The sequence below is a fragment of the Chionomys nivalis genome, chromosome X, assembly GCF_950005125.1.
Source record: "Chionomys nivalis chromosome X, mChiNiv1.1, whole genome shotgun sequence".
NCBI classification, from domain to species: domain Eukaryota; kingdom Metazoa; phylum Chordata; class Mammalia; order Rodentia; family Cricetidae; genus Chionomys; species Chionomys nivalis.
In genome coordinates, this window is record NC_080112.1 from 80,373,293 (window position 1) to 80,398,296 (window position 25,004).

General features: G+C 32.0%; 1 protein-coding gene across 1 annotated transcript in view; it reads right to left on the reverse strand.

Moving 5' to 3' along the window:
• The window catches only part of Rps6ka6 (ribosomal protein S6 kinase A6), a 118,794-nt gene that overhangs the window by 49,507 nt on the left and 44,283 nt on the right, over window positions 1-25,004 (reverse strand). The window contains exons 7-12 of the mRNA XM_057760699.1: window positions 20,963-21,044; window positions 20,090-20,170; window positions 18,365-18,444; window positions 7,438-7,544; window positions 6,842-6,879; window positions 1,581-1,723 (exon numbers count right to left, since the gene is read on the reverse strand). Coding sequence (XP_057616682.1) covers window positions 1,581-1,723; window positions 6,842-6,879; window positions 7,438-7,544; window positions 18,365-18,444; window positions 20,090-20,170; window positions 20,963-21,044 — 531 coding nt within the window. The remainder of the gene's footprint in view (window positions 1-1,580; window positions 1,724-6,841; window positions 6,880-7,437; window positions 7,545-18,364; window positions 18,445-20,089; window positions 20,171-20,962; window positions 21,045-25,004) is intronic.

The following is a 25,004-nucleotide window of genomic DNA, read 5'->3' on the forward strand; positions in this document are numbered from 1 at the left end:
AACTGACTAATGGCTTTCGCATCTGTCCTCTGTTCATGTAAGCTGAACTCATAACCTTAGTTGCTTTATACATTAATCTCTCTTGTACCATGGCAACAACAAATCAGCTGCTGCAAACTCATTCTCGATCAGGCACTACTTTTCTCACCCAAATCTATAGCAATATGATGGTAGACAGACAAAGAGGGAGAGACTGCATCTAAGAATCCCACATTCTCACAAACTGTTGGATAGCATCCCCCTCTCATTGTGATATAATCTTTTCATGAAGTTGCCAAATGATTCCTTTTTTTCTTCAGTGTCCCTTTTTACACACAGTTAACCTGTGCTACATGTGGATGCATTATTTCCCTACCAGTTGCCAGTAGGTATTTCTACCAATATAGCTTTCTTACCAATCTACTATACTTTCACATCCCTAAATTCATATATTTGAAAGGGACCTTTACCTTTGAATCATCTCCTCCATCTTACCTGTGTCATTTAATCAGCTACTAAGACTAGTCAAATGCTATCTGAAATGCCTTCAAAATTTCCTTTTTTTGTGAACTCTAATCTTATGACAATTTGGAAAGATTTTATTTTCCTGTTCCTGGGGATTTTTTTCCCTCCCATTTCCAATCTACTTATATAATGCCAAGGTTAATCTTCCTAAAATCTAACTTTCCTTCACCACCCTGACTCAAACTATAACAGTTTGCATATAGCCAAAGCATTGCGTGAAGGCTTACGGGTTTACAGCTGCACTTTCACCACTTTCACCCTTCCTGACTTCCCGAAGACTTGCTAATACGATCACAATAATTGGCTTTTCTTAACATGCAGCTATTAAATTTTATTTATACTTCAGCAATTAAGTTCTATCTCTCTCATCTATACTAACTTTTAAATGAAGTCTTCCTCAAACTTTAGGATACTTCTGGAGAATTTCTTTAGTTATTTGAATTGTTTCTCCAGCAGATTTTATGTGTTCTTTAATCTGGAAAAATGTTGTAATTTAATTAGTTTTTATGTGCTGCCTTCCCCAAATGCCTGCTTTTAACAGATATTTAGTATATGGCAGTGTCATGTCCTCTATACATTACATGATAAATGGGAAAATGGACAATTAAACTTCAAACGAAAATGGACATGATTCAATAGCCAACTATCACCTGTATTTAGAATTTATGTAAATACCACTCTATTAGTTACTGAGTGAGATAAAAATATAATAGGGATACAACTGCCAGTAATTATAGGACAGGTGTGAACCAATTGGACAAATAAGATGAAGGTGATAAATTCTGTGATACATAATAAAATAGTATATAAATATTGGTAAGATACAGAATCATCTAGACCTTTTCTAAATTTCAGATACAGTTTATATAAAAGAACTTGCCATTTACTTTTTCAATAGGAACATTAAAAGGAAAACATTAAAACCTTAGCCCTTATTGCTTACCGACCACAATGTCGCAAACATTAGTCATGAATTATCAGAAGAAAACTTTTCTGAACTGACCCAAAAGTTAAACTAAAACCCTAAATAGTATTAAGCATATATTGACATAACTAAGGAAAATAATACAACTTACCATAAGTACACCATATGACCACCAATCAGCACTCTGAGAATGGCCTCGTCTGTTTACTACTTCAGGAGCCATATATTCGACAGTGCCACAAAATGAATATGCCTTCTTTTCTTGATCCACTGACTCTTTGCTAAGCCCAAAATCTGTGCATTATCACAAATACAGGTTGAAAAATCTCAGGAAATATGAAATACCAAAAACCAAAATAATGAATTAAATATTCAAACATTTTACTTTGGCCTAAATTACTCTTGAAAAAGATAATTTGAAACAACAAAAATCAGTCAATATTTAATGTTGAAGCTCTTTAAGAGCATTTAAAGATTGCTGAGGCAAATACATTTTGTCAGGACTATAATCTTCAGGGATAAAAAAATTAACAAAAGTTGTCATATTATCCTAAGTATAAAGTGATGTAGTAATTTATACCTTAAAAATATTACAAAAGCACAGCATGCATGGACAAAAATGGATTTGTATTTAAAGCCTTCAGAGAACCAATTGTATCAATATAAACTCAATATTTTCTATAAAAGTAACAGAAAAATGGAAATTTAAATTTAAAAGTATTATAGTACCACTAAACACTTTGCAAATAGCTTATCAGCATACATAAGACATAAGATAATTATACTGAAAACTAGAAACGTTAATGAAAGAAGTAAGCCATTCTAAGTACATGGAAAGATATAGTGTATTTATACACTGGTGATTCAATATTGTTAATTTGTTATTTCTTCTAAAGCATACTCAGAGAATCAATGAAATGTCAATAAATTTCTAATAAGCTTTCTTTGGGAGAAATCAACAACCTGAATCTAAAACATATGTGAAAGAACATGAAAACAATACTGTAAATAAGTTTTGAAAAATATAAAAAACTGAATTATCTTATACTAAGTTAAATATGTACTAGACAGATATAATAATAAACACAGTCAAATATAGAAGAAAGCTGGGCGCATATATACACGTTCAATGGAATAATGTTTAAACTGATATACTGAAAGATATTTAGTTCTGCTATAATCTTGTTTCAAAATACAAATCAATTTCAATGCAATTTGTATATTAGAAAATAACTTGAGCAAAACATGGACTTCCCTTTGGCTAACTGTATACAGAAGACTAGTAGAATACAGAAAGTACAAACATCTGCTAGCTACCTCAGCTTATGTTTGTTATGAGTCACTTCTGTCTACCTAGTCCAACAGCGTTCCTTTCCAATTCAGATAATACAGTTCCCACCAGTTCTTTATTATAACTCACAACTGAAATGTTTCTGCTATACTACAAACAAACTTTAGGCTTTTCTCTAAGGGAAGGCACACTGTACACTGCAGTCATTAAGTACTCAATTATATATATGAACACGTAAAACAGTGTTTTTACATTTACTTTCTATGTTTCTTTAATCATGTGGCTCTGAGTAAATACTGTAGTGGTGGCTCTTGTTTATCTCTTAAGTCCTGTAGGTATTTTTTTAGGCTAACTTAAGATTAAGTTTGCATAAAATATGATTTACAGTTTTGTGCACAGGTCCACAGGTGTAACATACCATATACTTTTGTAATCATTAACAAAATCAGATATAGAACAATTCTCAGAAAATATGTCATGCTATCTCTTGTCTGTGTTTCTTCACTCCTCACAATCCCTGGGAATCACCAACCTAGGTCCCAAACTTGTAGTTTTGCTCTTCCAGTGTGTTATGTGATTTTATAGAATGAAATGATAAGGGTCACACACACCTATTATATAACAAAATTGGCTTGATTTCTAGTGAAAATGAAAAGGAATTCCATTGAAGAAGAAAAGCCATTTAAACAAACAGTGCTAAAACAAATTTGTATGTAAGTATAAAAAACACAATGTACTCATACCATGACCAAATATTAACTGAAAATGTACCACAGAATTAAATACAAAAGTTAAAACTACAAAAAGAAAATAGGGAGTACAATCTTTCCGATTCTGTACTAGACAAAAATTTCTTGGGTATGACATCAAAAGTATAATCCATAGAAGAAGAAAGATTTAGTGCGTACAGTATCATCAAAAAAAAAATGTGCTAAAAAGGTAATTGTGGAGATATATGCAATTAGCAGCTGCTGACAGAGGGGAAGGTTTTCTCTAAAAGTGTAGCCTTTGGAAGGTTGACAACTGTCCAGTGGAAAACCACACATCCAAGAACATTTGGGCAGCAGAAATTGGCCATTTTTAAAATTTTTTAAAAAGGGGAGGACAAAAAATTTGAGTTTATAGGTATAGGTGCATGGATCTGAAAAAAGTTGGGAGAGAAGGGTGAATATGATAAAAAAAAAACTATATGAAACTCTTAAAGAACTAACAATTTTAAAAGATACATTAATAAAATAAAAAAATCTAGAGAAAAAATTGCATATTGCATTATCTACTGCTTTGTCTTCGAATCATTAAAAAAATCAAGAGTTAGCAAGAAAACAATCCAGCTTTTACAAATGGTCAAAAGATCTGAACAAACATTTTTAAAAGGACATAAATATATGAAAAATGACATTTTGAGACACATGCCTATTAGAATAACTAAAGTAACTATTACACATTCAGTAGGTTTGGGAAATTTACAACCACTTTGGTAAAAAATCTCGAAGTTTCTCATTAAATATAAACTTATCATAGTAATAAGTGATGATATTCTTAGCAATTTACTCAAATAAATTAGGTTCATATGAAAAACTTCATTAATATTTACTACAACTTTATTCATATTACTAAAAGTATGAAACAAGTGTCCTCAAATGGAAAACACCAAGGCAACATCATAAAATCTAGTTTTAAAACACTAGTAAGTAATTTAAAAAAAAAAAACCACTGAACAACTAACAGTATGGATGAATTTTAAATGCACTGCCCTCCGACAAATAGGCTTTTTACTGTATATGTATGTTTATATTACATGGAGAAAATGAAAACTCTAGGAATAGGAAATAGGTTGGGGATAGCTAAAAGTTTAGAAAGACAATAGTGGAATTTTGAGGATCTTTAGAATTATTGTTTTAGTAGTAGTCTCCAAGAATTACAATATACATTTGTTATTCTATACATTTCTCATCCCCCACTTTATATATATCACCACTGGATTGTATTTGAACACTGATATAATCAAGATAAACCATAACATCTAGCAACTAGAGTTGTATCCTAAAAACCCTCAGCGCCCCACCTATTCATCCTTATCTTCTACTCCCTCCCCCACTCTCTGGAAAACATTCATCTTGCTATCTCCAAAAGCTCTTGTTCACTAGTGTGCCAGGTTGGATTCATGCTGTGTGACCTTTTTACCATGGCTTCTTTCAATTTAGCAACAGGTGTTTGATGTTCCTCCATGCATTGTAATCACTTCATATTGAATTTCTTTTTAAAATTTTATTTCATTTGAATTTTTAATTGACATAAAATATTTATTGACAGGTTATGGTATTAAATTGGATAGCATGTAGTAAAGCAATTATTAAATTACTGCAATTAGCATTTTCAATTTCTCAATTTTTTTATGTATTAGGAATCTTATAAATCTTTTGTAGATATTTTGAAATGTATACTTAGTTGAATGCTATGGGAAATTAAGATTACTTTATACTGCCTAAATAAAGGAAATTAAAATAAGGATCTATCACCATAAGGATTAGAACGATGAGTTTTACTATATACAAATCACTCAAAATTTCCAAAATGAAAAAAAATAAGCCCATCTTATTCTCTTCAGTTAATTAATTCAGGCTAAGAATGATTTCTAAACCACATTTAATATTTTCAATATTTAGAAAATCACTTGTATAAGTTTGTGTTATGACTTTATAATTTTTAATCTTATTATACTATATCCATTCTCTTTATTTAAGACATTTATACCCAGTCAGTGGTAGCACACACCTATAATCTCAGCACTCGGGAGGCAGAGGCAGGTGGATCTCTTTGAGTTCCAGAACAGCCTGGTCTACAAAACCAGTTCCAGGACTAGCTCCAAAGCTATAGAGAAACCCTGTCTTGGCAAAACCAAAACCAAAACCAAACCAAAACAAAACAAAACAAAAACCATTTCTAATACTACATTAAAAAAATAAAATGTAATAAGAGTCCTATAAGTAATCAGGCGAATATATGGGAATGCATGCCTATAATTAAAGCACTTAGAAGACAAAGGCAGGAACACTAGAAGTTTCTGTCTCAAAACATAATATAGATAGATAGATAGATAGATAGATAGATAGATAGATAGATAGATAGATAGATAGATAGATAGATAGATAGATTTGAAGTAGAGGCTAGAGAGATGACTCAGTGGTTAACAGCACTAGCTGTTCTTCCAGTGGACCCCTGGGTTCAATTCCCAGCATCCACATGACAGCTCATAACTGTCTGTAACATCTTTTCAGAAACACATGCAGGCAAAACACCAATGTACATAAAATTAAAAATTAAAAAAGATATATTTGAAGTATTTAGAGGCATATAACCTCATGTTGACATGTTTACTTCAGGCTATAAAATAACAGCTTGATTATTTTTACATTGATACATTATATTCCATAATTTAGAGCAACTTTAACTATTATCAATTCAAATTTCTTTGTATAAAATACATCTTCATTTTCTTGGTTATAGTTTTCCAAAACTTAAATATAGAACTTACTATGTACTGAAAACATATGTACCTTCTTGAGCTTAACTCACTCAATATAATGTCTTTGTCATTTACCTAAATTATTGGGAAATCAATATTTCCATCCTTTAATTGCTCAGTAACATAGCTTCTTTATTCACTAACCGTTTCAAGACAGTAAGGTCACTTCCAGTCTTGAGGTATTGTAAACGGCTGTGCTGAGAGGTGCAAATATTGAATGGTCCCACAAAACTGGGTTATATAAACCATAGAGATAAAGAAAAGAAATCTGACTCCAAAGTTAGGAAAAGGTGGAAGGAGTTTATTGCTATTTTTTCAGATGTGATAACTACTCAGCTAAGTCTTCCAGTGTAGAATAAAACCAAAATCTATTATTTTTGCCTGAAATAATCTTAATTAGTACTGTACCTCTACTGTAGAATTTTAAATGTACTCAGAGTACACTGAAACTATGTAACCTTTAAATGAATCTTAATCCACTCAAAATATAAAATGCAATTCAAATGAACACCAAAAAAGATTAGAAAAACATGTACTAGAACAATGAAAAATAATTAAATAATGAGCTTATTAGTATATAAGAAAATTTATATACCTGTTAACTTGATATGTCCTATTTCATCAAGCAAGATGCTGTAAATAAAAATTCATATTAAATATGGTGGAAATATATGAAGGTCATAAATATAAAATTGGTCACTATTTTCACATTCAGCATTTTGAAATGAAACACATAAATGTCATAAATATAAAATTAGTCACTTTTTGATATACTGGGAAATTTTCAATTAGTATTTTAAAAACAAAAGTGTATTATGAAGATTATTTTGTACAAGTTAATTTTATGTAACTATATCAACCATCAAAATTTCATAATTCAAAACAGCTTAATGAAATACCAAAATATATTTGCATTCAAAAATGTAAATAAATATGAATAAAGGGTGGAGAGACAGGAAGGCTTAGTAGATAAAGGCAATTGCCACCAAGATTGACAAACTGATATCTGGCACCCACATTGTAGAAGGAGAGTAAAGAAATCCCCCAGGTTGTCCTCTTACCTCCACATACACGCCACAGTATACAAATGAATGCAATCACACATACAAACACATATAATAAGTCAATGTAATAAAAAACCTTAGAAAGCAATATAGATAACATGGATACAAATGGATAATATAATTTTACTTCTCTGGTTTCAGGTCTCTATACACAATTCCTAATCGATGCAGATGATCCAAAGCCAGGGCCAATTCGGCAAGGTAGAATTTCACATCTTCCTCTGTAAAAAGAACCTAAAACAAAATAATAATTCATCATTTGATCTTTCTTCTTATATTATGTACTTTTTAATTTACTTCTTTAACACTAGTAGACAGAAAAATCCAGGCAAATAATAAGAAAATAATTGTAGTTAAATCTTACTTGATTGGCACAGTCATTAAGTAAACCAGAGATGTTTTTCAGATACTTGATGTTAGTGTCTTTAAAATTCGTCTCTTTAAAAAAATTAGCACTTTAAGTATAATTCTTTCAGAAACACATGCTGTTTATACATCATCTTACATTAAATGTTCTTCAGAAAATTTAGGCTTTTTATGAGTCGTATAAAATCAGTATTAATTTTGGTATACTGAATTGGCATAGTGGCTGTGCTCACTCATAGTAATTAAATTATTAGGGATATTTTGTTTTAACACTCATACTTCCATTTTTATAATTTCTCTTTTGCCACCTATTATTACTTCTCAGTAATTTCACATGTAGCTCCACTAATTCTAAGCTTCTAAATTTATCACTATAAGTTGTTAAATTAATAATCTTTCCATGCTCACATCTGATCTAAAAGGGATCCACCTGTAAGCAAAGTTTATGAATTTAGTGACAGTTGATTTTTCAACCTTTGTGTGTTTATGTTGGAGAATAAAGATGTAAAGACAAATTGAAAAGCATATGAAACTTGAAGTCAGAATTAGAGGTTTAAAATCAGATTATGTCATTTAATACTCTGAACCTGAGTTTTTAATTTTTTTAAAAATAAAAATACCTACTACATTTAACTAAAAACACTGTTATAAGAATCAGACTCATTTAAATGTACCTAAATATGAAACTATATGGTTTTATTAGTACTGGCATATGAGAGTTGAGTATGTAATCTATACACACATTGGTAACTACTCAACCACTACAACCACTACATATAATTTTAGAGCTATCAAGGATTTTCAGATCAGGCAAAATACTGTTTTCTAGTAATATGATATTTTCATTCAAGAAATCTGGCATATTTGGAAGGATCAAGTTTGAATAAAATACCACATGACTAAAATCAACTTGCCCTTTTAGATTATAGTTACTGTATTTCACAATGCAGATTCAGGCTACTAGTAAAACAAGAAAATGAAGAGTTAATATTAGTCATTGTCTAAGTTTCAGGAACATTTCTTTGAATGTTCCAATGGTGAAGTGTGTGAACATCATTTAAAACTTTTTATTGAAGCCGGGCGGTGGTGGCGCACGCCTTTAATCCCAGCACTTGGGAGGCAGAGGCAGGCGGATCTCTGTGAGTTCGAGACCAGCCTGGTCTACAAGAGCTAGTTCCAGGACAGGCTCCAAAACCACAGAGAAACCCTGTCTCGAAAAACAAAACAAAACGAAACAAAAAAACAAACAAACAAACAAAAAAAAAAAAAACCTTTTTATTGAGAATAAAGTACTTGTTACTCATTTAACTTCTGTGGTCGAACAATCAAATGTTCACTGAAACCTAATACATGACAAATCTCTAAATACAGTTCATAATTTCAAGGAAGAAAGAAAAGACTGCCTTGGCTAGTTATACTTTATATCAAACACATAATCTTATCTTAATGTTGTAGAAAGACTCATGACAGAAATAATAAACTTGCTAAAAGGCAATTATGCACCAGACGCAATTAATTATGTGCCAGCACTACATATTCTTTCTGTTGTCACAGTCTTCCAAACAACTCCATATAATGTACTATTATCAGTATCTTACAGAAGTGAACAATGAGACTCGGAATGACTAAGTAACTTGCCCAAAGTAACTACTAAGCAGGAAGCATAAAATCTGAATTGAGGAATACTAGTACCTAAAAGTGACTTTTTACCCAGAAGCCACTTCTATCTCCCTTATAGTGTGTATTTTCCCCTATGTTTCAGTTCACAACCAATAATGCTTTCATATTTGTTTATTATAATACTCATAAAACTCCCTTCAAAAGTGAAAGTCCTCTTAGACTCCAGTACAAGGAAAAGCATTTTTAACCTGTGGTTTGTTAATTTGTGTACGAGACTGTGTATGTTAAGATACTTGAATCCTTACTACATGTATTAGCTATCTCCTTTACTCCCACTTAATATTTATTATATCATAAGCATACTCCCATACATTTCAAACTTTTAAATAAAAGTTATTAAATAAATGCATATTAATCATGTCAATTCACCATGACTTACCTAAATGTTCTCATTCTGATCAATTAGACTACTTCCAAAATTCACACTTATGAATATCATAATATGCTATATTATAAATATATGTTCTTAAAATGCATACGTCTTTGTATTTCACCAGAATGGTTTGTTAAGTAATAAAACAGTAAATACTAGAAATATAGTCTGGATTCATGACTTATACAATAACATTACTTTCCAATAAGGTTACAATAGTTTCCATGCCCATCAGCAATTTTTTTGAATATATTAGCCTTACTACACCTATAACAGAACCAAATCATCTTTTAATGGAATTTTTAATTTAATATACAAAAGAGTATTAAATTGATTTGATTTAAATTTACTCATAGACCAAACAGTTTTTCATGTCCTGTGGCCTTTCCAGTTTTCAGACTACAAGAAATTTATTGTCTATTTTCCATTATTAGCCTACTATTTTGTTCAGTTGGTATAAGCCCTTCAAGTATGAAAACGTCATGTCTTACAAATGTTTTTAAAATAAGTTTTGTTTTTGATTAATAGTTCCTAATTTTATATAGACAAATGTATTTTATATTTGGTTTCCTCTTTGTTATTTTAAAGCTTACCATATGTCCATTCATTGCTTAACTAAATACTTGCATTTTCTTTTAGGATACAGTGATTAATTTTAAGATATAGTTAAATCATAAAATTTATTTAGTGTGCAATCCAGGTGGTGTTTTACTTTAGTTTTGAAATATCTAAACAACTTCTCATATACTGTTTTTGTTGAATAATCAATATTTTTATCATAATATATGACTCATTCTTTACTCATTAATTGTATGTTAAATTATCTATTGTAAGATTCATGTGTTATATAATATGTTCCTGATCCTGTGTTGAAACTATCATATCTACAGGTATGATGGAGCACATCTGTAATCCTAGCACTTACAAGGGTGCAGTATGAAAGAGTCTGTGTTCAAGGCCAGTTGGCTCTCTCAGCTAGACTCTTTCAAAAGTCAAACGAGCAGGAAGAAAATTTTAAGAAAGTTTATATCAAATGACTTTTTTGGCATTTGTTTACTTCTCTAGATAAACTGTAAAACAATGCTGCAAATTTTAAAAAGACATGAATTTCTATTTTGACTGTCTAAAATTTTATTAAACTAATAAATGAATTTTGAACATACTCTTAGTTTTACAATAATAAATACAAGATATTTTCTAGATATTAGCAAAAGAGAAAGATATGGCTTAAAATTTTATGCATTTATGTATAGATTTATTTGTATATATGTGTCTGTGTACATTTTCAGGGACAGAATTTTAGAGGGGTATATTTTTCTTTTAAAATGTAAGGAACGAACATTATAAAAATTTTTAATACATACTAAAATAAAATTTAAAATTCTGTGTCTAAGGCACAAATACTTCTTCAGTTTGGATTGCTCAATTTTTTATTCACAAGTGAAATATAACCAATCATCAACTACTTATAATAAGCTGCCTATAGAAGTCATCACTGAATCAGTTTTTTAAAGTCTCTTCAATGAATAAACTAATTTATTGTCTTTTGGGAAATGTATTTAAAATGCTTGCTCTTACCTAACATTCCAGACTTAGGAATCAAAACTTACTGACTGCATCTCTGTGCTAGTGTGAGTTTAGATAGTCCCACATCGAGAATGGAGGTCTGAAGAGTTTAAAAGAATATCAGAAATGACTACAGGCAAGAATTTTTCAAAGACATTTGTGACACTTCTATAATCTAACAAAAAATAATAAATGCTGAAGCCTTGATATACCATTGTCCTTCTACAGTTTCTTTAAAGATTTTTCCTTGGATGAGGGTCACAGACAGACCATATTACATACTAAATTCTGTCCTTGACTACAAAATATATGGTCACACATGCCAAGTTCTACACTGAAGTAAGAAAGATACAAGCCATAGGACTCAGGCATCTAAGCGCTGACTAGCATCCCATAAGTACAGTTTTTGTTTATCACAAGTTCCAGAGCTCTCCTACATCATAAATTCTATAACTTAGATGTTGAACTACAATCATCCAATTAAAACTCTTCTACCAGACTACCATTTCAAGATAAAATGAAATGGACAAGGACAAAACCTATTTTCCTGCCTGAAACAGCCACAACACAGAACAAAATATATGAAATGATATTTCTCAAGACACTGGACATCTAGCAACAAAAGACAGTGAATACTGAGATATGAGTAACAAATGTGGTATGCCCTCCAATTTTCCTAGCTTACTACCTGGAAAGTTTCCAAGTGGTAGTGTAGGGAGCTCTAACTCAAATAGAGCTCAAAGATTTTCTGAAGTAATGAGTTAGAGCCAAATGTCTTAGAGAAGAAAATAATCCAGGGTACTAAAGAAGAGGAAATTGCAGAACAGCTTCTCAAGATATGTAATCATTCCCAAGCATACAGCTGGGAATGCACACAGTATGTGCGAATGAGGACACTGTGCCAAACCAGAAAAAAAAACTAAGGACTATACAAAACAATCCATGCAACTCACATTGGGCAAGTGATAGTTCCTGTTATATTTAGGTAGAGCAGAAAACATCACACACAAAGAATCAGAAAACAGGTCTTAGCTTTAGTAGTAGATCAAAATTAATACTGAATAAATGATGTTCAGGGTCATTGTAACAAATTTTTTAAAAAGACATGAAAAGATGAAACAAGTTCTATATTCTCCAGCAAGCATCAGTGTATTTCCAGAAGCATTTCAAAAATGCTCATCTTTGAATATCTTAACTTTTACAAAGATTGCCCAACAACAAGAAATTCCCAATCATGAATCAAAGGGAACTGACATCAAGGGAAAACAGAGTATTAAAGGATTAAAAGAAATCACTAAGCTCAAGATGATGAAAGACATGCCTCGTTTGGAAATCAAGATACTAAATACATCATTGCAATTCCAAGAATGTTAGTTAGAGTAATTAAGAAAGGTCATTGTTTGAATAGTGAGGAAAATTAACCCCATACTAAATGCTGTCTTGAGTGAAAAAATTTAAATGAGGAACCTAGAGTTGGGGGTACAGATAAAGTGTAGAGTGGATCACTACCATATGAGAGGCTCAATGTTTGATTCTCCAGCACTAAAGATTAAAAGTAAGATCCTAAATGATAAGAATGACAAAATATTTAGTATCTACCACCATCCAATACAAATAAGTCATATCTGTGCTGGTGCATACCTATAACCCCAACATGTTGAAGGCTGATGATGGAAGATTTGGGTTCACATCCAGGCTGGGCTATACAACAATATACCATGCTTTAATAAATGAAGGAAGGAAGGAAGGAAGGAAGGAAGGAAGGAAGGAAGGAAGGAAAGAAGGAAGAAAAAACTTTATATGTTATCACTGAGCTATGAAAGAAGTCACAGGAAATACTTGAATGTGTGTGTCTTTGTTTCTATAAAACTTATAAAAAGTAACTAAGGGCTAGAGAGATAACTCATGGTTAAGAGCACTGACTGTTCTCCCACAGGACCCAGGTAAAATTCCCAGCGTGTACATGGCAGCTCACACCGATCTGTAACTCCCAAGATCTGACACACTCATATAGACATAGGCAAAACACCAATGTACATAAAATAAATGAATTATTTCTTTAAAACAAAAAAGAGAAGCAACTGGTTTAAAGACTGTATATCCTTGATCCCAAGTTAAAAATTCACATTATAAAACCTAATAAAACTACAAAATAACAAAAGGTTAGTTAATACTGCCAAGATAGCGGTAGAACTAAAAAATGAAATTAAAATGCATCCATGAAAGAGGAAAATGTACCAGGAATAAATGGTACTTACAATCTAATAAGTAAGATGGTAGATTTAAATATAAAATTACATATTAAAAACAATAAGTCTAATACAACACTTTAAAAATAACATTTTCAGAGTGGATAAAAATCAAGGATGTCATATGTACTTAATTGCTAGATGTAAAAGAATAATTAGTTTAAAATGAAGACACAGAAGAAGGTATACTGAGCCAATATTGCTATCTTAAGAGTCATAAAACTAGTATTAATGAATTAAAGTAAATCATTTAATAGTGACACCATTTCCTCATCAAGAAAGAATACACCATTAAAAAGTTCTTTTTAAACTCTGGTAGAAAGGCAATAAATATACAGATCTATAACTATAATAAAAAATTTCATGTGTTTACAAAATATAAAAACCTGTATAATAATGGAACAAATTCATGATTACTAAAACAACCACTATTAACAAACCTGATCTAACACCTATTTAATGACCCTTCCACCAGCCCACAAGAGATTACGCATTTTCCTTATATGCACATGGAACATTGACAAACATATATCATGTTCTAAAGAATGTAGTAAGTAACCGGGCAGTGGTGGCGCACGCCTTTAATCCCAGCACTTGGGAGGCAGAGGCAGGCGGATCTCTGTGAGTTCGAGACCAGCCTGATCTACAAGAGCTAGTTCCAGGACAGGATCCAAAACCACAGAGAAACCCTGTCTTGAAAAACCAAAAAAAAAAAAAAAAGAATGTAGTAAGTATAAACAATTTAAGAAGATTCAGGTGATGAAAAGTAGCCTTTATGACTACAGTAATATTGGGTTATATCTGGAAAAATAAATAAATATGTATAAATTAAATAACATGTTCTCAAATAACCAATGAGTCAAATAAAGGAAACTAGGAAGTACATTAAACAAAGCAAACGTGCCACATTGCAAAACAACAGGAACAAAGTTAAAACTTCAAGGATTTGTGCACTAAATGATTGCATTAGAAAAGAAGAAAGGCATCAGATCAGTAATCTGCTTCCATCTAGAAACTAGAAAAAGAAAAAGCTAGTAACTAGAAAATAGTAATAAAGATTAAAAAAGAAAAATGGAAATATAACAAAAAAAATCAATAAAGTTAAAAGCTTGTATCATAAAAAGAAAAATAAAACTGATAAACCACTAGCAATGCCAAACAGGACTAAAGAAGAAAAGACAAACTACCACCATCAGGAGTGCGATTCATCCATAAATAAGGATTCTACACCCATGAGAAAAGATAATAATGGAATATAATGAACAGTTGTGGTGGCTTGAATGAGAAATGTCTCATACAGGCTCATGTATTTGTCACTGCGTATCTGACTGTTGGCACCGTTTGAAGAGGTTATGACCATTTAGGACAAGAAATATTGCTGAACAAAGTATATCACTGAGGGTAGACTTTGAGCATTTACAGTCCTTTTCCACTTCCAAATCATTCTTCCTGCTTCTTAAGTGATAGTGAGATAAAATCCTTTAGCTTTCTACCCTACTGTCATGTCTCCCCTGAGATTATGGCCTCTTGCTCCAGAACTGCAAGCTAAAAACCAAACAAACAACAAAAAAACCTCTTCCTACTAAAAGTTCCTCTTGGTCATGGCATTTTAATACAACAAGGGCAACAACAAAATAATGAGCATAAAACCTATAGCTACAAATTTGATGAAACTAATACATGAATTGAAAGAAATAAGGTAGCAGACAAACTTCATCAAAAAGAAACAATAATCTTAAATATATTATATAAATTGACTTTTTGTTTAAACACCTTACTAAAAAGAACTTCTTTTAGTCAAACACCTTACCAGGCCAAGTTGCCTTCACACATAAAGTCTATCAATCATTATTAACAATTAATATTGAATCGAAATAAGTTCTACTGAAAGCTGAAATATATCTATTCAACTTAGGAATCAAGAATTACTCTTGACACAACAAACAAATGAAGAAAACACAAAACAAGAAAATAAATATTCCTTATGAAAATAATTGCAGGTATAGAGAGATGGCTGAGCAGTTAAGAACACTGGGCTGCTCTTTCAAGAGTCATGTTCAGTTCCCAGCATCCCCGTGGCAGTTCACAACCATCTGTAACTACAGTTCCAGAGGAAACTAAAACCTTCTTCCAGCCTCCATTGGCACTACCTGATTGTGTTGCCCAGACATACATTCAGGAAAAACACCCATACACATATAATAAAAACAGAAGGAAAAAAATTAAAAAGAAAATAAACACAAACACACACACAAAAAAAGAAAATAAACACAAACACATATCATCCAATAATATTTTAAAATAATTATACTTGATGTCTATGGGGTATGCCTTCACAAATGCAAGGTTGGGTTACCACTTCACTTTCATTTAATTTCACATTAATATGTTTCATTTAATTGAACATATCAGAAATTAAGCAGGAAAAAAGTCTCCATTAAATGCATGTGACAATATGTATCATCTATTAAAACACTTCTTCACAACTTAATAAGAGATAGTAACTCAACCTAATAAAGTTCACATACAGGCTTAAGTTTTAAAGTGAAATTAGTTTCAGTCTGTTTTAAATTACTAAGACAAGAATGTCTGTTTCCCATCAAATTTATTCAACATCAGAATGAAATTCAAGCCAGTGCTAACAAAGTTATGAATAAAGAAATACATGATATCCAAAGCTGAAATAAGTAAAGTACCTTGTCAAAAGTAATTAGTATAACATTTTTTTGAATCTACACAAAAAGCAGCTAAAATATGTTAATTCTTCTAGATTGTGAGATTCAAGCTCAATATAGAAAAACTCTATTGTTTTTCCCAATGATACTAAAATTAAAAGAACAATTCTTGCATCATTAAAACAGGATGCACTAAAAGATAAATCTGACAAAAGATGTGCAAGACCTATATGCTGAAAATAATCATTCCTGAAATTAGGCATCATTTGGAGCAGAAAAAGAAACCATGTTTATAGAAAAGTCAGTATTTTTTAATGTCCATTTTGTGCAAACTGAATTACAGGCTGAATGAAAATACCAACCAAAAATCTAAGTAGGCTTTTTTATAAGAAAGTGAAAGGGTGACTTTAAAATTAATAAAGAAATGCAAATGACCTACAAGAGCCTAAAAAATTTGCAAAAGAAAAGCAAAGCTCATGGATTGTAATCACCGACTTCAAGATATACTATAAAGATTCAGTTAATCAAGACAGGGGTATGGTCATGAAGATAGACAAATAAGTCACTGAACAGAACATAGTATCCAGAGATAGGCCTTCACACAGATGAAAATCTGATTTTAAATGAAATTACAAGGTAATTCATTTAAGAAAAGATAATTTTCCCAACCATGATGCTAGAAGTATGAATGTTTAAAAAAAAACTTCAGCACATACCTATATAACCACATATTAAAATAACCCAAAATGAATTAAGGATACAAATATAAACTACAGAATACTCTAAAATACACAGGAAAAAATTTCACCTAGAATTAGATAAACATTTCTTAAGTGGGGTAATTAAAAAAACATTAATTTAATGGGCAAATTACAAACCAGACTTCACTAAAATTAAGAAATTCTGCTTTCAAAAGATATGAGATTTTAAAAAAATCAACCTAAAAACCAGAAGAAAATATTTTAAAATAGCATACATGATAGGAGACTTCCATCTAAACTAGGAACCTCCAGAAGAAAACAAATAATTAACTTGAAAGTGGAAAATGTTTAAACATTTTATCAAAGAAGACAGACAGCAAATAAATGTAGGAAAAGATGCCCAACATCTTTAGTCTTTAAGGTGATGAAATTGATATCCACAATTAGGTAATACTATACAATTAACAGACGTTCAAAATGTTTTAAAAGGAAAAAAAACGACTGATCATACCAACTGTTGGCAAGGATGTGAAGCAACTGAAATTCTTGTATGCTGCTGTTTGGAGTGTAAAAATTATACAAGCACTTTGGAAAACAGTTTGGCAGTGACTTTAAAGTTAAAACACACCTACCATGTGACCCAGCTATCAAACTCCTAGATATTTATTCATGAGAAATGAAAACATTATGTCAAACAATCATTTGTACATGAATGTTTACAGCAGCTTAATTGGTAATATCCAAAAACTGCAATAACACAAACATTCATCAAGTAAATAAACAAAACATGGTACATCCATAAATTGGGTACTACTCACCAAAAAAGTGAATGAGCTAACACATACAACATGGATAAACCAAAATAATTATAATGATTTAAACAAGATAAAAAGAATATGTATGTATACACACATATATATATATATATATGTAATATGATCTTGTTTCTATAATCTCTTAGAAAACACAAACAGTGACAGACAGCAGATTCAGTAGAGGTAGGATAAAAAAAACACATTATAAGCCTTTGGTAATAATGTTATTATATTTTAATAACGATTTCACATTTACATGAAAAGGCAAAAGATATCAAATTGTATAATTTGTTGTACTATTTATTGTATGTCAATTATTCCTCAATAAATCAACTTCTGAATAAACTAAACACCACACAAGAGGCATTTAGGTAGCTCGAGTAACCAAAGTCCTAGACTTGCTCCTATCTAGTTCACTCAGTTATTCATAATGCCCTATCATCTCAGAGATGAACAAAAAGAACACTGAGATTATCTAAAAGCACACACAGAAAGTATTAACTGACATATCACTGAATACTATATAGAGTGATAAAAAGCTTATGATTTCAAATTTCTACAGAAAAATTATAGGACTTTTTATCTTGTTGGAATAAAATATATTAACAAATTCGTAAAGAAATTCTTACCTCTTTGGATAATCTTGTGAAGACATCTCCTCCTCTGAGGAAATCCAAGATTAAATACAGCTTTCCCTCAGTCTGAAAGGCTAATTACAAATAATAATGTTGTAGCAGACTAACCCTAAAGACTGAAAATTTTACCATACTTTTATATTAACATGTTTACAATTTATCAACATTATAAAATAATTATATATTTAAATGGTCTATTGTTAGATAATATCAAAATTAAATCCACTATTTAATTGAGTGTTAAAATTGCTATAAATTCCTTTCCAGAACATATTCAGTGTTACATGTGGTTTTACAAAATCTACTACTAAAATTTTCCTGTTAATGAAGTTTCTTGTTCTGGTACAGTTGCCTGAAATTTGTCACCCAATCATATCTATTGCATTCTACAAAGCTCAAAGAAGTCACATCCTCTAAAACGTTGCACACTTCCCTATAGCATCTTTAATCTCCATCAAAATTATCTACTACTACTTTTCATATTTAATTGTACTTCATGCCTCTTTTGCATTTTTTCACTTTCATTTGCACAGCTTAATTCCCTGTATATTACTAGAAATTAGGGATTATTTCAATAGCCCACTTCATATAATACAGTATTTTGCCACAATAAGGGTTTACTATTAATCTCATGGTAAGTAAGAGACTCAAAGACATTCTATAGTATTGCCATTTTTATTCTATTACATTTAAAAAAAGAGTTAAAGTGGTCAGAATTTCTTATAAGGTTTGAATAAACTTGTTAAATATTTAAAATGAGTTCTCTCAAAAACTGCACTAAGAATAAAATCAATATGTGCTACATTTTAAATGCACAAAATGAAATGGTATCATAAACTGCATCAAAGTTTTATTTTGATCTATTCCCCAAGAAAATCTAATCTACAATCTCTTTCATATATTAACAAAGGAGACATGACTGAAATTCATAAATGTCTGATTCCAAAACTCATCCTTCCATTATTTCTGCTACTTCTTACTACTCTCAGCTCCTCCATAATATTACAAAACAGTTCAAACTACCTAATATATAACCACACAGCCTTAATTAGAACTGGAAAATAAAAATAATATTGTCCTTGTAAGTAAACATCAAAATGATTTGCATAAATTATCATAGTAGTCTATGATCATGGAGGTACTGTCTCATCTCATCTAGAAATACTACTGGTCAAACAAAGTTGAAGACATTTTCATTTTTCATTGCATGGGAATTTATATATGTGTGTGTGTGTGTGTGTAAAATGTGTTTTCATATATCCATATACACAAACTTATGGCCATTTTCTTCTCTCCACTTCCTCTCATAGCCACCCAACACTACTGTCTCCCAACTTCACATGTTCATTTTTAAGAGTTCAGCCAGTATGTGCATGCCTATAGAGTCATCTACTGAAACATGGGTAGTGTCTTAGATACTGCATAGCTGAAGAAAACTGACTCTTTACCCATAGCCATCAACTGTCAATAGTTCAATTTGGGGTGAGACTTCATGGCCTCTGTGATACTTGATGGGATTTTGGAAGACATTATCATGTTACATAATTGAGTATATCAACTTAAGAAAATAAAATTCAACTAAAAGCTAGATATTGGTGCATGTTTCATATTTTATATTGCAGAATACATTAACTAACTTTAAAGTATTTATTTTTTGTTATACTATCTGAAAATAATTGTACTTCTCTAATTCCATAATTAAAAAAAAAGGTTGCATACCATAGTGTAGTTTGACGATAAATGGATGATTTACTTCCACCAGAATATCCCTCTCCATCTTTGTGCGAACACGGTCACGAACTAAAATTGTACAAAGATTGAAATATTATACTCATTCATAATCTCAGTAAAGACCAGCCATTTACTAACCAAAATATAAATACATAAATAATTTCATAAGTAACCAATGCAATTAAGTCTGTGTAGTCCTAGATAATAATAACCATTTTCAGAAACCAGAAGATTTTGTTTAGATCTAGAGATCTAAAGTAGCATATTTAGCTAATATGTATTTAAGTTTTCATGTGAAATAAAATTGAAATTAGTAGTAAACTTCATCTTCTACCCTGACACCCCCTCGCCCGCTTTTTCTCTTTCACTGGGTTTCAGGAAGTCCATGCTGGTCTTGAATATGTTATACAGTGGAGGATGATTTTGAACTCCACCTCTGTAAAGCTAGGATTACAGGTTTGTGTTATCATGTCAGGATCTGCATTAATTTTATAAGTCTAGAAGACAGTGCATATCAATGTATGGAGTAGTTGTGCTTTCTAAATGTGCACCACCCAGACAAAACATTAAAAAAAAAAGTTGAAAGAAAAAAGTAAGATTTTTAAAACATTGAAGTTTAGACTGAATTAAATGAAATATGTCACATTTTCTGCTATTAAACTTTTATTCAGATACACATTCAGAAAATTAAGTTATATGACAACAGAGGTCCCCAGAAGTATCAGTTGATAACTAGGAAACTGTAATAATTAACAATGCTAAAAAGCAACTCTAAGTATTCCCTTTACAAGCAACATATGGTGTATTTCATAAAACAAGTTTCGCCACATTATATTCTAATTAAACTTTTTAATTTGATACCTTTTAAGCAAGCTTTTCTTAACACCTTCATTGCATAGAGCTGCCCAGCATCAGGACCAGTCTTCTTTCTGACAAGAAAAACCTAATAGAAGAAATATTTTTAAGTGAATTTCAGTTCAAACCAGTTTATCACTTTAAATATATTTTCTTATATATTCCTGTGAATTTCATACAATGAATTCTGATTATATTCACCCACTATGCGTTCCCCAATAAATATCACTCCCATCATATCTCCCAACGTCATGTTCTCTTTTTATATTGAACTGAATTCAATTAGTGTTTCTAGCATGTGCATGGGTTTAGGGCCAACTATGAGAATATAAGAAACTTATTAAACAAAACTCACCCACCTCAAACATATCCATGTGGAATTTTGATTGGCTTGATACTGTGCAAGTCTGATACTGACAACCACAATTCCTATGAGTTTATAAGTGGACCGGACTTATCATATCCAGAAAATATTGTTTCATAGTAATCCTCCCTAACCTCTGGCTCTTATTACATCATTTGTATGTTAAGGTTGTTCAAGCTATACTAAGTCACATAGAGAAGAATTAGAAACTATAATAGTTGACAGAAGATAATAAAAGAATACATGTCTCAAAAACATAAGAGATGGAATAAAATCATTCACTTTTCATTTATTTGAGATTATAACATAATTACATCAATTCTACTTTCCCTTTCCTCCATTCAAACACTCCTATATACCCCACCTTGCTCTCTTAAATTTATGGCTTCTTTTCTTATTGTTATTACAAGAGGGTAAACCCAAGGAAAAACATATAGATATCCTCCCAGCTATGGGAAATAGACAAGATTGATGGGCAAAAAATGGGAATCTTGGGGGGTGGGGTGGGATGGGGATGAGGGGAGATGGGGAGAGAAAAGTGTGAAGGAGAGGATGAGGGGAACTGGGGGAATTGGGGTGATTGGGGGTAAAGGAAGGTTGGATGGGGGAGCAGGGAAACTCATACCTTAGTTAAGGGAGCCACCTAAGGGTTGGCAAGAGACTTGAACCTGGAATGGCTACCAGAAGCCCAGGGCAATGTCCCCAGTTAGCTCATTGGGGCACCTGAGGATAGGGAACCTGAAATGAACCTATCCTATAATCATACTGATGAATATCTTGCATATCGCCATAGAACCTTCATCTAGCGATGGATGGAGATAGAGACAGAGACCCACACTGGAGCACCGGACTGAGCTCCCAAGGTTATAATGAGGAGCAGAAGGAGAGAGAACATGAACAAGGAAGTCAGGACCAGGAGGGGTGCACCCAACCACTGAGACAGGGGGGCCGATCTATTGGGAGCTCACCAAGGCCAGCTGGACTGCTACTGAAAAAAACATGGGATAAAACCGGACTCTCTTAATGTGGTGGACAATGAGAGCTGACGAGAGGCCAAGGAGAATGGCACAGGAACTTTCATCTGGCGATGGATCGAGAGAGAGACAGAGACCCAATTTGGATCCACCGTCTGAGCTCTTAAGGTCCAAATGAGGAGCAGAAGGAGGGAGAACATGAGCAAGGAAATCAGGACCACGAGGGGTGCACCCACCCACTGTGACAGTGGAACTGATCTATTGGGAGCTCTCCAAGGCCAGCTGGACTGGGACTGAATAAGCATGGGTTGAAACTGGACTCTCTGAACAAGGCGGACAATGAAGGCTGATGAGAAGCCAAGGACAATGGCACTAGGTTTCGATCCTAATACATGAACTGGCTTTGTGGGAGCGGAGCCTGTTTGGATGCTCACCTTCCTGGACCTAGATAGAAGTGGGAGGACCTTGGTCTTCATGTAGAGCAGGGAATTTGGACTGCTCTTCAGTATCGAGAGGGAGGGGGAGTGGACTAGGGGGAGGAGAAGTGGAGTGGGGATAGGGGGAGGGGAACAGGGGGAGGGGGCAATATGTGGGAGGAGGGGGAGGGAAATGGGAAACGGGGAGCAGTTGGAAATTTTAAGTAAAAAAGAATAAAAAAAATAAAAAAAATAAAAACAATAAGCATTTGAGTAAATAGTGTCAGAATCAGCATACCCATCATCTTCCATCAGTACCATTTATAAAGGAAGCATTAAATTCAAAATTAAAGTCTTATAACTTATTAGTACTGAGTCAGTACATTTAATCACAAAAATCTATTTTTTAAAGCTAATATATAGAATAGACCAAAAAACTTGATCAATTATGAAGACAAAATGTTATATAAAACTTAAATTGTTTAAGATAAAGAGTTCCATTCCCAGAAGTATACTTACTCACATAAGTTTTGGCCAAAGTTTTGTCTGTCATTGAACAGATGGGTATGTGTTTATACAAATGATTAAAGATGTACTATCTACCATTTTAAAGCACTAAGTAAAAGGGATTTTCATAACTAAAATAATAAACTGCAAAGCTAAGCAAATGTCAATGACCCTAAGTACCAGGCTCAAAGGTTTCAAAGATTTACTAAATACAGGAAGTTTCTTGTTTAATAATCAAAATTACCATAATGAAGAAATTAAAAACAAAAAAAGCCAACTCATCTTACATGTTTTTACTCTACAACATATAAAATTATGTTTCATTCTTACAGAAAAGTTATTTTCTCAATCTCTGAGGCTTAAACACATCTTTTAAAATTTAAAAATTATTGAAGACTCCAAAGAGCTTGATTCTTTGGGTGACATCTATTCATATTTGCCATATTAAAATTAGAAAAGAAAAATATTATGTATTTATTAGTGGAATAACACTAAACATTTTATATGATTATAGTGATATTTCATTTGTATTTTAATAAATAAAGCTTGCCTAAAGATCAGAGAGTAAAAGAGCCACACTGGTCAGGCTTACAGACCAGACAGAGGTGGCACACACCTTTAATCCCAGTAGCCACACTAGTTTGCCATAGAAGCTGGGTGGTAGAGGTGCATGCCTTTAACCACATCCCTAGAGAGGAATATATGATGAGAGGAAACAGCTCTCGGAAGCAGTCTCATTGTGAGATTCCTAGAGGCAGGATCACCATTTTAGTCTGAGGTAGAGCCAGTGGCTGGTTTCTTTGCTTTTCTGATCTTCAGATTGAACCCCAATATCAGTCTCTAGGTTTTTAACCATTCATGCTACATATGATATCATGATTTTTTTTCTTTTTTTTTTTTTTTTTTTGGTTTTTCGAGACAAGGTTTCTCTGTGTAACAGTCCTGGTTGTCCTGGAACTCAATCTGTAGACTAGGCTGACCTTGAACTCACAGAGATCCACAGGACTCTGCCTCCCCAGTGCTAAGATTAAAGGTGTGTGCCACCAACCAGATTCATAAATGTTTTTAAAGATAATTATGTTTTCCAAAATAAAAAAGTAAAAGAAAAGTGTGACACTGAACTACATTTTCTGCTAATACCTACTTAGCTTAAAATAAGACAACTAGATTCATATATCTGCCTCTATATTCAACATGTTAAAATCAAGTTGTTTTGCAGAAAAATAGTTGTTTTTTTTTATATCAGGGTTCACAAGTGTAATTTGGGAGATAGAATTTTAATAATATTTTCATATAATTGTAACTGTCCTGATACATCAGAAATCGACAACTAGCAGTTTCTTTAAAAGAGAATCTGAAACCATATTCCTTTTATCTAGCTATGTTCTGTTACACAAAAATATACTGGCCCTCCTTGCATTCTGAATATATTTGGTACCCATACTTGATTTGATGCACAGGTCATCTGAAAAATACTGATTCACTTAATTACAAATACCTTCCAAATGCTGGCATAGCTACCTAATCATTAAATTATATAAGGTATCAAAATGTTACGGTGTTGAGGAAAAAAATTTATATACATGAGTTATAAAAAAAACATATAAAGCTAATTGTTAGTTCAAGTCCTAATTCTGTCATGGATATTTTTGGCTTGGGTGGTGGATAAGTTCATAAAATATATTTACTACTGAAAGTATAAAATTTAATGTGAAGCTTTATACTTTCCATTTCAAATGGAAATTTGAACTTAATGAACTGTAGATAAGTGATTTAGTTGTATAGAC